Source organism: Xenopus laevis, chromosome 9_10S (assembly GCF_017654675.1).
Source record: "Xenopus laevis strain J_2021 chromosome 9_10S, Xenopus_laevis_v10.1, whole genome shotgun sequence".
Lineage (NCBI taxonomy): Eukaryota > Metazoa > Chordata > Amphibia > Anura > Pipidae > Xenopus > Xenopus laevis.
Window position 1 is genome coordinate 105,958,719 of NC_054388.1, and position 12,848 is coordinate 105,971,566.

General features: G+C 43.6%; 1 protein-coding gene across 1 annotated transcript in view; it reads left to right on the forward strand.

Annotated features, from left to right (window-relative positions):
* The window catches only part of llgl1.S (LLGL1, scribble cell polarity complex component S homeolog), a 55,160-nt gene extending 45,890 nt beyond the window's left edge, over positions 1 to 9,270 (forward strand). Inside the window, 9 exon segments of the mRNA NM_001091429.1 lie at positions 308 to 461; positions 1,180 to 1,333; positions 2,491 to 2,774; positions 4,739 to 5,003; positions 5,128 to 5,242; positions 5,435 to 5,523; positions 6,349 to 6,472; positions 7,415 to 7,491; positions 7,731 to 9,270. Of these exon segments, the coding sequence (NP_001084898.1) occupies positions 308 to 461; positions 1,180 to 1,333; positions 2,491 to 2,774; positions 4,739 to 5,003; positions 5,128 to 5,242; positions 5,435 to 5,523; positions 6,349 to 6,472; positions 7,415 to 7,490 (1,261 nt within the window). The 3' untranslated portion in view covers position 7,491; positions 7,731 to 9,270.
* Positions 9,271 to 12,848: the final 3,578 nt, after the last annotated feature.

Here is a 12,848-nt window from a genome sequence, read left to right on the forward strand (position 1 = left end):
GATCAGATCGATGAACATGAAACCCTTGAATCAATTGGTTATAATGTAGCTTGGCTCATTAATAATGCAGAGTGATGTCTTTGGGTTTGTAGTTGGCAGTCGCTGATCCTTACACACAAGCGGTGTAGCCTGATACTCTGTGCTGTGCTGGGAGATGCTAATGTGGTTTGGCTTCCCCTGCTGGGAATATCGCTGCTATTTCTGCTGCCGAGTGTAAATGACCTGATTCCCCAGTTCTCAGGGTCTCTTGAGCCAGTCTGCTGCTTCTGGCTGAAAAGTAACGCAGCTGAAATGTGTCTTTCTGTAGGTGCACCCTGCACCCCAATGACTCGCTGGCTATGGAGGGTCCGTTGTCAAGAGTGAAGTCCTTAAAGAAGTCCTTAAGGCAGTCGTTCCGCAGGATACGGAAGAGCAGGGTCTCTGGGAAGAAAAGGCCAAACACCGGCAGCCCACCCAGCAGGGTAAGGAAGGGGGGTATGCTTTAAAGGGATACTGTCGTGGGGAAACATGTTTTTTTTTCAAAACACATCAGTTAATAGTGCTGCTCCAGCAGAATTCTGCACTGAAATCCATTTCTCAAAAGAGAAAACAGATTTTTTTTATATTCAATTTTGAAATCTGACATGGGGCTAGACATTTTGTCAATTTCCAAGCTGCCCCCAGTCATGTGACCTGTGCTCTGATAAACTTCAATCACTCTTTACTGCTGTACTGCAAGTTGGAGTGATATCACCCCCCCCACACACACACACACCCAGCAGCCTAACAAAAGAACAATGGGAAGGTAACCAGATAGCAGCTTCCTAACACAAGATCCCTGGTAGATCTAAAAACACTCAATAGTAAAAGTCAAGTCCGACTGAGACTCAATTCCGTTACATTAAGTAGGAAAAATAACAGAAAGTAGTTCCGTCCTAAAGTGCTGGCACAAGTCACATGCCAGTGGCAGCTGGGAAACTGACAATATGTCTAGCCCCATGTCTGATTTCGAAATTGAATATAAAAAAACATCTGTTTGCTCTTTTGAGAATTGGATTTCAGTGCAGAATTCTGCTGGAGCAGCACTATTAATTGATGCGTTTTGAAAAACACATTTTCCCATGACAGTATCCCTTTAAGGAAAATGTGTATATTTGGGTAAAATGGGGTTTAAATAAACTGTTCTATTCTTGCTATTAGTTACAAGAAGCCAACGCGCAGCTCGCGGAACAAGCAGGACTTCATGACCTTGACATTCCCCCTATTCAGAGAAGGATTGAACCCCGCTCTGCTGATGACTCCCTGTCGGGCGTTGTGCGTTGCTTGTATTTTGCACACACTTTCCTCCGGGATGGTAAGGAATAAAGGGTTCAGTAATGGGGGCTTAAAGGGGATGTAAAGACAAAATAAAATCCCATTTTTAATTCCTTTCATGAAAAAGAAACCTATCTCCAATATACTTTAATTATAAAATGTGTACCGTTTGTATAAGAAACCTGACTGTATGCAGTGAAATTCTCCCTTCATTTACTGCTGTGGATAGGAATTGTCAGACAGTCCCTAACTGCTCTGCAGGGAAACAATTTAACTATGTAACTCAATTTAACCCAATTTAACTATGTAACTATGTAACAATCCTACTTATGACCAGCAGGGGGAGCCCCCACCTTACTTCCCAGCCATGCAGAACTCAAGCAGCTTTGTTTGTTTCTCTGTAGAGCAGTCTGCGACTGTGTAGAGATTTGTATTGGATTTTATTTTTGCCTTTACATCCCCTTTATTGTTTCCAACTCCAGCTGCAGGGACAAAGATCATGGAGCCAGATTTAAACCGATAAACTGGGATTCTATTTGGAGGATTATTTTGCTGCAGCCACTGGTTCTGCAGAGTTGGAGAAAGTTTGTATTAAAAAATACAAAAACTATATAAAATCCACATTAGATTACATGACAACACAGGACCCAGTGCAGTCTGTATATTCTGATTATTAATCAGTCTGGCTGTATCGGCTTCTGGCAGATATTATTTGACTTGTGCTGTTTTGATCATTTATGATGATCCCTAAGCAGCCCAGACCACACTGAGCATGTGCACAGTCTTGGTCTTGCAATGATGTATAACAAAGTTACAAGATGGTGACCCCCTGTGGCCAACTTTGAAAGCATAAATCATTTGTTTGATTAGGCTTGTGGTACAGTAAGTTCATGTTTAGTATACAAAATACAGCATTTCTAGCCTTATTCTATTTTAGACTTTAGTTTACCATTTAATGTCTATACTGTGAGCATTGTGTTAAAATTGGGGCTTAAGGCTCATGGCGCACAGAATGCATTCACCTCCATAGTTTTTCTCAAAGTCTCAATGTTAATGGGACTTGCCTGTCCAGCAGATTTAGGCAACAGAATTCTTAGCAATCCAAGTTGCCCCGTGAGCCAGTCAGGTTGGTGTGCGGAAGTCTTGGCCACTCATGTTTTTGCATCCTATAAGTAAACACCCATTTTTGTCATTCAGCCGTCCATCACGGCCCTACCATGTGGGCAGGCACCAATTCTGGCTCAGTATTTGCGTACGCTTTGGAGGTGCCATCACGGGAGAAGTTATCGGAGCGCTCGGCAGAGGCTTTGTTGGGCAAGGAGATTCAGCTCATGCATCGGGCCCCAGTAGTTTCCATTGCAGTGCTGGACGGGCGAGGAAACCCCCTGCCTGAACCCTTTGAGGTTTCCCAAGACTTGGCCAAAGCACCAGATATGCAGGGGACCCACTCGGTGCTGATCTCTTCTGAGGAACAGTTTAAGGTCAGTATTGGGCAGGCCTCACCATGATCACACTACATGGGCTTCATAGTGCAATATGGCCGCCTGTATGACAGAATTGCACTGCTCCTGCCGAGTGGGCTGCTGGTCTGAAAGTTGTGCTGCCTGGTGCATTTATAGGTTAATCTTCAACAAGACATTACCAGTGACATTCTGGGAGTCTTCTTTTGGTGAGGCGAGGGGCATGACTTTAGTTCTCCTTTAAACCAGTGTGTTACACAATAAACATTTTGCATTCATGTATAGGGGCAAACAGCCCTGGAGCATTGGGATACATCCTTACATTCTGGCTACTGGTTTGTTAAAGGGGTCGTCCACCTTTAAAATAACTTTTAATATGGTGTAGAGAGTGATATTCTTAGACTATTTGCAATTGGTTTATATCTTTTATGGTTTTTATTCAGCAGTTTTCCAGTTTGCAGTTTCAGCAATCTGGGAGCCAGGGTCCAAATTCCCCTAGCAACCCTGCATTGGTTTGAATAAGAGACTGGAATGTGAATAGGAGAGGGACTGAAAAGAAAGATGACCAATAAAAAGTAGCAATAACGATAGATTTCTAGCTTTACAGAGCATTGGTTTTCAGATGGGGTCAGTGACCCCCATTTGAAAGAGTCAGAAGAAGGCAAATAATTCACAAATTATAAAAAATAAATAAATATTATTAGCCATTCCATAACATACTAATAGTTAACTTAAAGGTGAACCACCCCTTTAAGGAAAGGAAGTGGCTAGGGGCTGTGAGTAAACAGAAATGAGCTTCTTTCCCACAGCAGCACTGCCCCAGCTTTAACATTAGTCCTTGTTACTCACCTTGTTACTCAGGTGCTGAGACACAAACTTTATTAGTAACCGGAGAAGCGATCATGGCATCAGATCATGGAATTTAAAGAAGGAAAAGCTACCAAAGCAGTTTATTGCCAATAGATTAGCCACAATAGTGCCAGCTATAAGATTTATACTGCAGAATGCTTTACCATACCTGAGTAAACCGCTCTAGAAGCTGTTTGTTTCGGATAGCAGCTGCCATATTAGCTTGGTGTGAAATCACTTCCTGCCTGAGTCTCTCCCTGCTCACATACAGCTCTGAGCTCAGATTACAGCAGGGAGGGGAGGAGGGGAAAGGGAGAGGAGCAAACTGAGCATGCTCAAGCCCTAGCCCTGGAGGTTTAAGCTGAAAACAGGAAGTCTGATACAGAAGCCCATGAGTACACAATAGAAGGAAAGAAATGTGCTGTTTCTTTTGACAGAGGACTCAGAGCAGCATTACTTTGAGGGATTACTGGTGTATTTATATCAGGGGTGTCCAAACTTTTTGCAACGAGGGCCAGATTTGGTGAGGTGAAAATGTGTGGGGGCCGACCAATCAGCCTGACATTCTTTGAACCATTAACATCATTTGACTCATTTAAACAAAGAATCGCGTAACCATAGCAGTAATATTTGGGCACATTAGTGAAATGATCTGCCTGTGTGCTGAAGGTGTTAGTAATAGACATGGACTGGTTTCATGACGGAGGCTGGGCCTGTATAAATTTGAGAAAGGGCCGCAATGGCCCCCGGGCCACACTTTGGATATGCCTGATTTATATAGACCTTTCTGATACAGCTTAATTAGTTTTAGCTAGGGATGCACCGAATCCATGTTTCAGTTCAGGATTCAGCCTTTTTCAGCAGGATTCGGATTTGGCTGAAACCCTTGTGCCTGGCCGAACCGAATCTGAATCCTAATTTGCATATGTAAATTAGGGGCAGGTCGGGAAATCACATTACTCTTCGTCACAAAAGAAGATTTTTTCCTATCCCTAATTTGCATATGCAGATTTGGTTCGGTATTCGGCCGAATCCCCGGTGAAAGATCCCAAATAGTGGATTCGGTGCATCCCAAGTTTTAGCCGTTCCTTCCCCTTTAAAGTTCTGTATTTATCATATTTGCCTTCTCTTCCCAGGTATTTACACTGCCCAAGGTGAGTGCCAAGACGAAGTTTAAGCTGACTGCCCACGAGGGCTGCCGCGTGAGGAAAGTCGCCCTCACCAACTTCACCAGCGCCGCTTCTGACGACTACTCTGAGAACTGTTTGTCGTGTTTGACCAACCTGGGGGACATCCACGTGTTCACTGTGCCGGGACTGAGGCCTCAAGTGCGCTACGACTGTATACGGAAGGAGGATATCAGCGGTATTGCCTCCTGCGTCTTCACCAAGTACGGGCAAGGTGAGATCAAGGCAAAGGTGGAAGCTGATTGGCAAATCTAGACCAGTCATGGTTGGAGGACATATGTGGCCTAATCCTGTTTGTATAGAACAAAACCTAATGGCCATTCTTTGCTGACCCCCAGGCTTTTACCTGATCTCTCCCTCGGAGTTTGAGCGTTTTTCCTTGAGTGCCAAGAACATCACAGAGCCCGTATGTCTGGTGGAGTTTGATAGGCCCCACGATCCTTCTCACTTCAGGTAAGAAGACTCTACTATTGCAGTTGGCCTTGTTGGCTCAGTGATGGCCATTGCTGAGCTCCTCTTTCAGCTTGTTATGGCCAGTTTTCATTCCACCGTGCAGATGAAATGGTCAGGTTTTCCTGGTAGGTCCATGGCCAGGATTGATTGTAGATGTTGATTACATTTGGATTGGACATTTTTCTGTTGCAGCAATAAGGTGACTCCATCTCCAAAAGCCAACCAAGCCAATGGGACGCACATCCTGAGGGACTCTGAAGCAACCCAGCAGGCAACGGAAGGTAGTGCTCTTAAAGGAATTGCTCAGTATAAAAATGAAAACTGGGTAAATAGATGTAATAAAAAATGTTTCTATATTATATATATTATTTTTTTGGCCAAAAATGTATCTATAAAGGCTGGAGTAAGCGGATGTATAACAGAACAGAACACTACTTCCTGCTTTTCAGTTCTCTTGGTTTCCACTAGGGATGCACCGAATCCACTATTTTGGATTCGGCCAAACCCCCGAATCCTTTGTGGAAGATTTGGCTGAATACCAATCTGAATCCTAATTAGCATATGCAAATTAGAGGTGGGAAAGGAAAAGATTTTCTACTTCCTTGTTTTCCTCCCTGCCCCTAATTTGCATATGCAAATTAGGATTCGGTTCATCTCAGCAGAAGGAATCGGCCGAATCCTGCTGAAAAAGGCTGAATCCTGGCCGTATCCCAAACCGAATCCTGGATTCAGTGCATCCCTAGTTTCCACTGGTTGGTTACCAGGCTAACCAATCATGCTGAGGATCAATTACAAACTCACTGAACAGTTATGTCCCATGTGACCCCCCTTATAGTCACTGACTAACTCAGAGTTAGAGAGCTGAAAAACAGGAAGTAGTGTTCTGGCTATTATGTTACACATCCAGTCACTCCAGCTTTATACATTACATTTTTGGCTAACTAACTATATTAGAAACATTTTTTATTCTGCACAGCCTGTATATTTATCCAGTTCTTATTTTTACACTTAACTGTTCCTTTAAATAACCATATAAAATAGTAGTTCAATTACGCCAATGGCCCTTTTTAAAGGTTCTTGTTAAACGTATCCCTTCTCTTGTGCAGGGAATGTGTGCGAGCGCAGGCCAGAATTTTCGCCCTCTCCTCTTGACTCGCCACTGAACAGCATGGACACGACTCTCGACACCACAGGAGACATTACGGTGGAGGATGTGAGGGACATACTGGGGTGAGCCTTGTGTGTTACTTGGAGTTGGTACAAAACCCCATTATGTAAATCATTTCTGCCCCTGCCCTACTTTTCTAGTTAAAGGGATTCTCCCATGATTTTTATGGTGTAGTTTTTATTTCTAAATGACACTGTTTACACTGCAAATAATTCACTCTACAACATAAAATTTCATTCCTGAACCAACAAGTGTATTTCTTTAGTTGTAATATTGGTGTGTAGGTGCATCTCAGGTCATTTTGCCTGGTCATGTGCTTTCAGAAAGAGCCAGCACTTTAGGATGGAACTGCTTTCTGGCAGGCTGTTGTTTCTCCTACTCAATGTAACTGAATGTGTCTCAGTGGGACCTGGATTTTACTATTGAGTGTTGTTCTTAGATCTACCAGGCAGCTGTTATCTTGTGTTAGGGAGCTGCTATCTGGTTACCTTCCCATTGTTCTGTTGTTTGGCTGCTGGGGGGGGGGGGTGATTTCACTCTAACTTGCAGTAAAGAGTGACTGAAGTCTCAGAGTACAAGTCACATGACTGGGGGCAGCTGGGAAACTGACAATATGTCTAGCCCCATGTCAGATTTCAAAATTAAATATAAAAAAAAATTGTTTGCGCTTTTTAAAAACTGATTTTAGCACAGCGTCTGCTGGAGCAGCACTATTAACGGATGTGTTTTGAAGGAAAAAAAAGTTTTCCCGTAACAAATCCCTTTAAGCTTTAGTTCTCCTTTAAAGTACTTTCAGTTTTACTGCTCTGCACTGATCTGTTTGAAAAACCAGATATTATTAAAGATGGAACGCAAGCCGCGTTCATTGAACTCTGATAACGTTTAGGCACCATGCATGACCTGTAGATGGCATAGGTTGGACATTTTGTGGCATTTTATTTTTATAACGAGGGGCGGAGCTTTAAAAAGAAAATGTCCCCATAACTTATGGCTTCTCTCCGTAGATCGACAGATGAAGCCGAAAAGAATATGAAGAATTCAGCAGATGACCCCCTGCCTTCGGAGATATTGATTAAATGAGGTAATTGGGCGGGGCTTTGTATAAGTGGATCCAAAATGGCTGAATGCAGCTGACCAGACTGCAAATGCACTGCCGTAAAATCCAGGGCTTCTGTTGGATAAACTATTTTTTTACATGTACAGGATAGACTTCATTTTGGTGTTTCACTTGTCTTTGTTATTAAACGTATTCATTTGGCATTGCCTTTTAACCCCATAAGTGTTTGTAACTTAAGCTCCACTTTCTCCCCTCCATTGCAGGGACTAGGCTTTCTGAAGCACCTCCTGTTCCCACGGCTGGTTTCCTTAACTCTGCTGGTTCGGACCATTTCTGAAAGAAGCGATGCGCTGGTTTAATTCCACTTTTTCTTGGAGGGGGAAAAATAGGCCAATGGATTGTTCCGAGGAGGCTGCAACTGCAGATCAGTTGGCTTTTCTGCTAAATCTAACAACTTTCCCACCCATTCTTCTTGGTATAACCACTGGAGTATTAATAGACCTTTCCACCGGCTCATCCTGTTCTTCAACTCATGACCTGGACCGTTCCGCCATGAAGAACCTCAAAACTGTTTTGGTTTATTGTTATGCAAAGGGCTCATGGGACTTTTTCTATATTTTATAGAACACTTGGCTTCATAGGAGAGATCTTCCCTTTTGTGCTTGGACCCTGCAAGTCCTTCATCTGACCAAATCCCGTCCGTTTTGTACGGTCAATGTTGTACAGAAATGCAGAGAACTTGTTGGTGGAGCAGGACAGCCATGAATATTAGACACATGATGCACGACGTTCTTTGAGTGCCTTTGGGGCAGATTATTATTCACATACGACCCCCATGAAGCCAGAAAAGCTTCAGATTATCTAGTCATTGGGTTTTTAATGGTGCTTTCCCACACTGGTGGTTGGTCATTTCACACAGGCTGTTTCTGGTCAAGAAAAACAAAATGGAGCCCTCTGCTTTCTGATTGGACACCGAGCCTTTCTGATTGGACACCGAGCCTTTCTGATTGGACACCGAGCCTTTCTGATTGGACACCGAGCCTTTCTGATTGGACACCGAGCCTTTCTGATTGGACACCGAGCCTTTCTGATTGGACACCGAGCCTTTCTGATTGGACACCGAGCCTTTCTGATTGGACACCGAGCCTTTCTGATTGGAGGCTACGATGTGGTGTCGGCCAGGTCCGCTCTGAATTGCTGCTCTGCACACCCCTCCCATGAGGAGCCATTCCTGATATCTTTCTGAATGTTTGTATCTTGCACGTCTTTTTCTCCCCTTTTGTTTCACATAGGTCCGCCTCCAAGATGGAGGCTGTGATGCCATCGGTGGGGGGGGGCTTAAATGCACACGCTGCCAGTTATTGTCTTGCCCGCTCTGCTGCAACTGAAAGGCTGAACATCGGCCGAATCCTTCTTTGTATTTGCCTGCCGCGGCCATGGACTGCTTTGTAACACAAACTGTGACTTCCCGACTCCTGCAGCATTCCAGGGGTTCAATCGGAACATTTATAGCGACTGTCGCGTGTTTAGAGATATTTTTGTATGCCTCCGTTTCTAAGGCTATTTTGGTACTTTTTTCTTTTAGTCCCGGGGAGGCGGGGCCAGGTCAGAAGCCAAGGGGGCGGTTTCACTCGCTAACAGTTCATTTTGTTTTGGACAAGTTGATGTTGGAGGAATTATCCAGTTTACATGGATTTTATTTTTCTGTTTAGGAATTTTTTTTTGTTAGGGGTTTTGTTTAGGTTAAAAAAAATCACTTTTATTAAAAAAAGAGGAAATAATAAAGTATTCACTTGTCCGTCACTTTATTATGATGTCATGAGCTTGTTTATTGGGTTGGCACCCTGATCTTTAAAAAACAACTGCTTGCGCTCTTAGCCGGCCTTTGAGGGGTACCAACATGTCAGCCATTCTGAATGCATTGCTCATCACCCTCATAAAGGGGCCTCTGGCTGGTGCAGAAGCCCAAAAAACGAATAGAAGAACTGGGGCGGGGGAAGGTGAACTAAGTGAAACATTAGAAGAAACACGATGATGATGATGATGATGATGATGATGGTTTTTAGGCCTGAGTACTTTGTGATTTGTTGGAAGTGGGGTGAGAGGTCATTAAAGGAGAATTCAAACCTTAATTAAGAAAACGTAGGAGCAATCTTCCGTTTCGTGACAACTGCGCATGCGCCGAAAGTCACGGAAATTGCCGAAGCGAAGGAAAAACACCCGAAGATTACAGAAGTGGCGGAAGATGGTGCCCTGAACTCTGATGCCCTGAATCTGCACCAAGGGGTAAGTAAATAGGGGCATTTACCAGGGGTAGCAGTTAGGCTGGGGGGGGGTCTATGTAGGGTTTTTTTTCATTAAGGGTTTAGTTCTCCTTTAAGTATGACCCTCCAGTATACAGTTAGGCCCATAAATATTTGGACAGACAACTTTTTTTCTCATTTTGGTTTTGTACATGACCACAATGAATTTTAAATGAAACAATTCAGATGCAGTTGAACTGCAGACTTTCAGCTTTAATTCAGTGGCTTGAACAAAAAGATTGTATAAAAATGTGACAAACTAAAGCCTTTTTTAAACACAATCACTTCATTTCAGGGGCTCACGAGTAATTGGACAAATTAAAAATAAAATGTTCATTTCTAATACTTGGTTGAAACCCCTTTGCTGCCAATGACAGGCTGAAGTCTTGAACTCATGGACATCACCAGATTCTGGGTTTCCTCCTGTTTAATGCTCTGCCAGGTCTTTACTGCAGCCGCTTTCACTTGCTGTTTGTTTGTGGCCTTTCTGTCCCAGGTTTAGTCTTCAACAAGTGAAATGCAGCTCAATTGGGTTCAGATCAGGTGACTGACTTGGCTATTCAGGAATATTCCACTTCTTTGCTTTAATAAACTCCTGGGTTGCTTTGGCTGTATGTTTTGGGTCATTATGAAACGCCTCCCAATCAATGTGACTGCATTTAGCTGGATTTGAGCAGACAGTGTCTCTGAACATCTCACAATTCATTCTTGTGCTTCTGTCCTGTGTCACATGATGGATAAACACTAGTGTCCCAGTGCCACTGGCAGCCATGCACACCCAAGCCATCACACTGCCTCCAAATCTTTTATACATCATGTGATATGCTTTGGATCATGAGCTGGTCCACGCCTTCTCCATACTTTTTTCTTGCCATCATTCTGCTAGAGGTTGATCTTGGTTTCATCTGTCCAAAGAATGTTTTTCCAGAATTGTGCTGGATTTTTTAGATTTTTTTTTTTTTTTTTTAGCAAAGTCCAATGTAGCCTTTCTATTCTTGATGCTTATGAGTGACTTGTACCTTGCAGTGCACCCTCTGTATTTACTTTCATGCAGTCTTCTCTTTATGGTAGACTTGGATATGGAGACTCTACCTCCTGGAGAGGGTTGTTCACTTGTTTGGCTGTTGTGAAGGGGTTTCTCTTCACCATGGAAACGATTCTGAGATGATCCACCGCTGTTGTCTTCCGTGGAGGTCCAGGTCTTTTTGTGTTGCTGAGTTCACCAGTGATTTCTTTCTTTCTCAGGATGTACCAAACTGTGTAGATGTTTTCACCCCTAATATTGTAGCAATTTCTCAGATGGGTTTTTTCTGTTTTTGCAGCTTAAGGATGGCTTGTTTCACCTGCATGGAGAGCTCCTTTGACCTCACAGTGGGGCTCATTTATAAAGTTCGCGCAGGGCAGATCGGTTCGCAAAGTGAATATATTTGCCCTGCGCATGGTTATATTTATAAAGCTGAATAAGAGGGTGCATACAGAATTGCGAATTTTTTATTCACAATGCGAATGTCTAAAGGGATTTTATAAATGTCACAATTCGCAAATTTATGCGCACACTCTGCGACTCAATTACGCCACAACTCTGGTGGCGGATAAAATATTCGCAAAACAGTTTTGCAAACTGCGAATTTAACGCTATTTTCGCGCACAACCTCGCACATTGGGTGCGCTCGCGCAAACTCCTGTCTCATTTGCGCGCCATTTGCGAAAATGTATTCACACTGCAAATTCGCAAAAACCAGAAAGACGGGCAGAGCAGTGCAATATATTAGCGCTCAGCAAAAAACATGCACAATACATCCATTTGCGAAAAATATGCGCTGTGCGAACTTTATAAATGACCCCCAGTGAGTTTTGACGCTTGCAACGAAAATTGGCGTCAAACCAGGAGTGTCCCTTCCGGTGAACTCTGAAAACGCATTCTTATACAGTAAGAGGTAGACTCCACATCTCCTCACACTGCACAGATTCTCAATAGAACCACACAACAGGGGTTAGCTGATAATTCTATGAGCAGGGCACACATTAACATTGCACCTGTTGGTTACTGCGGTCTTGCTCTGTTTCTCGTTACAGGTCAGTGCACAGCTCATTTTGGGCCAAACCAGGTAAACTCCCATTATTTGGGAATAATTTTTCCACACCATGTCTGAGGGACATCATCCACCTCAGTAACATTCAAAGCCTGTGCCAAATGCCACAAAAGGTTACCTTCATGGCATAAGGATCTGCTGGTCAAATTCCTGAGCCTCCAGGAAAAAGCAGTTGGCAGAACTTACAATTCCTTTAAGAGACATCCTCAGCAGATCAGCAGCCCATTCAGGAATGGGCAGCCCAATTTGCCACAGGGATACCAAAACTAGCCCTCTCCCTAGACAAGTTTCTGTCACGGCTAGGGAACCCAAGGACAAAAGCCACTATACGAAGGGCCCCATCTTCCTCAGAGGAAGAGCGTGATAGTAACTTGCAACCCCTCTCCGTGTCCTCCAGAATCAGAGGATGACCTTTGCCTCTCAGAGGGTGAATTATCTCATGATTCAGACCAACAAGATGAAGATACTCCTAAATTATCCAACACACATACATGGCAAGAGGATGTCCACAGAAATATGAAGACGTTGGCCATGACTCGACAGGTGCCAACTCCAGATCTGAATCCTCAAAACTAACCCCAACTTGTCTTATGTCAGCTCACACCCTCCTCCCAAATGCCAAAGGTAACCTTGAAAACCATTCTACACGAGTTGGGATGTCCCTGTTGTATGGGGCTACATGGAGTTGGTGGTCGCTGTACTCTACTCATGCCTCTCACATTGGCTTTAGGGCAATGTAATTGTGTAATAACAATGTAAGAACATCTATGGAGCCCCTGTGTTGTCAATGTCCAGGACCAGAAGAGATTCTTAAACCCCCAAGCCACACAGCATTAGTGACCCACACCAGCCAGCGACAACCTTACCGGCCAATCATAATTTAATGAATGTTTTTCTGCAGAGGATTTTGGGTCTCCAGGCATTGAGAAGGGCACCTGAACTGCTTAGTAGAATCTGACACATCCTCAAATAACTACACAGGAGA